The 2,244-nt window shown below is 58.6% G+C and overlaps 1 protein-coding gene across 1 annotated transcript; it reads left to right on the top strand.

Moving 5' to 3' along the window:
- The first annotated feature begins 123 nt into the window (after positions 1–123).
- Positions 124–1,957, top strand: LOC103767917 (cyclin-dependent kinase 18). The gene is made up of 6 exons (XM_008935049.1): positions 124–174; positions 748–862; positions 1,058–1,152; positions 1,233–1,295; positions 1,621–1,744; positions 1,833–1,957. The coding sequence occupies exons 1-6, from the start codon at positions 139–141 to the stop codon at positions 1,955–1,957; spliced, it is 558 nt and encodes a 185-aa protein (XP_008933297.1). The 5' UTR covers positions 124–138.
- The last annotated feature ends 287 nt before the right edge of the window (positions 1,958–2,244 follow it).

Raw genomic sequence — 2,244 nt, 5'->3', positions numbered from 1 at the left:
ACCTGCCTGGACTGACCTGCCCCCGAAGCTGTGTCTGCATCCGTGACCTTCCCCCCAGAGGTGAAGCCATCCCTGGGTGAGATCCCTCCCAGTGATGTTTTCCTTTCTCTCTTCCAGTCAGATATTGGGTTTGGGAAGATGGAAACCTATGTTAAACTGGACAAACTGGGAGAGGTGAGTAGACTCTGAAAGGCCTGTTAGATTAATTCAGAAGGGCAGCTTGAAGTGCAAAGGGCAGACTGCACCCAAATTTCTTCAGTATCTAGCAGCTTTTAGACCAAGTCATTCTGTGGACTTCAGATGGCCCTATAGCCTCAAACGATCCCTCCTCCAAATGTTATGGGGTATGGCAGTGCTGTGCCACCATGGTGAGGAATCCCAGACTGGTTTGGGTGGGAAGGGACCTTCAAAGCTCTAGTCCAACCCCCCTGCCCTGAGCAGGGACATCCCCAACCAGAGCAGGGTGCTCAGAGCCCCGGCCAACCTCCCCTGGGATGGTTCCAGGGATGGGGCAGCGACCACCTCTCTGGGCAGCCTGGGCCAGGGGCTCCCCACCCTCAGCCTCCAACATTTCTTCCTTCTCTCTAGTCTAAATCTCCCTCTTGTAGTTTAAACCCATCATCCCTTGTCCTGTCTCAACAAGCCCTGCCCAAAACCCTATCCCAGCTTTCTGCTCAGCCCCTTGGAAGGCTGCACGGAGGTCTCCTTGGAGCCTGCATGGTCTGTGTTTGCTCTCCCCCCACCCAGGGCACTTATGCCACGGTCTTCAAGGGCCGCAGCAAGCTGACTGAGAACCTCGTGGCCCTGAAGGAGATCCGCCTGGAGCACGAGGAGGGGGCTCCCTGCACGGCCATACGGGAAGGTGAACGCAGGACGGGCTCTGCCCCATCGCAGCCCTCGTGTGCACTGCCAGGGCATGGGGACATCTGGGAGGGGGTGGTGGGGGTGTCCCTGTGATCCCACCAGCAGCTGGTGCCACCGGCGAGCTGCTGCCCAGCACCCAGGTCCTGCTGCCCCAGGTCCTGCTGCCCCAGCCCACCGGGTCCTCTCCTCGCAGTGTCGCTGCTGAAGAACCTGAAGCACGCCAACATCGTGACCCTGCACGACATCATCCACACAGAGCGTTCCCTCACCCTCGTCTTCGAGTACCTGGTGGGTCTGGGGGGCTCTCTGCAGGAGCAGGGGGACGGGGGCCACGGGAGGGACTGGCTGACGTGTGGTTCCTGTTGCAGGAGAACGACCTCAAACAGTACCTGGAGAACTGTGGGAACCTGATGAGCGTGCACAACGTGAAGGTGAGACGGTGCTGCCTGGAGCTCACCCAGAGCTCAGCCCAGGGCTGAGGCTGGATGCCTCTTCTTACTCCTCTGTGACCTTTTCTAGCCTGCTCTGATGCTCCACCAGCTTTTCTCAAGTCGCTGCCACCCTGAATAAAATCACTGTGCGCGCAGAGTTTCTTCAACCCCAATTCTGGTGATGGGCCTGGACACTTGTCTCCAGTGCATCCCACCCCAGCTTGGAGGGGTCTTTCCTGGCCAGGAGTTTGAGAGCCCATAAGACAGGCTCATTTTTGGCACCCATGCCCCAGTATTAAATGCCAGCCCCTTCTCCTCCCTGCAGATCTTCATGTTCCAGCTGCTGCGTGGTCTGGCTTACTGCCATGGGAGAAAGATCCTGCACCGAGACCTCAAACCCCAGAACCTGCTCATCAACGAGAGGGGAGAGCTCAAGCTGGCTGACTTTGGTAGGTGGCACTTCTCTGGGCAAGATGCAGCGTTGCCAAGAGGTCCAGCTGGGTGCAGCTCCTTCATGCCCATCCCTTTCCTCCTCAGGACTAGCCAGAGCCAAGTCAGTCCCTACAAAAACATACTCCAATGAGGTGGTCACGCTCTGGTACCGGCCCCCTGATGTCCTGCTGGGATCTACTGAATATTCCACACCCATCGACATGTGGTGAGCCAGGGCTCCAAAAAGAGCCTCCCAGGGTCTCTGGGGTGGTGGGTCAGGGGGTTCCATCCATCTGCCAGCACAGCAGCAGGGTGTTGCTCACACCAGAGGCTGGTGGGCTCTCCCAGGGGCCACGCTGTGCTCCATGGGTCTTAGGAGGACACCGTCCACATCAGGGGTGAATGGTTACCTGCAGCAGAGGAGGGGGACAGCTCCTGGAGCTCATTTCCCTCTCCAGGAACCTCCCCCCCCCTTGCCAAGGGGTGGTGGGGCATCCACAGATCTTCTCCCTGACTA

This window comes from Merops nubicus, unplaced genomic scaffold (assembly GCF_000691845.1).
Source record: "Merops nubicus isolate BGI_N331 unplaced genomic scaffold, ASM69184v1 scaffold30752, whole genome shotgun sequence".
NCBI lineage: Eukaryota > Metazoa > Chordata > Aves > Coraciiformes > Meropidae > Merops > Merops nubicus.
This window is presented reverse-complemented; position numbering and strand designations above follow the sequence as displayed.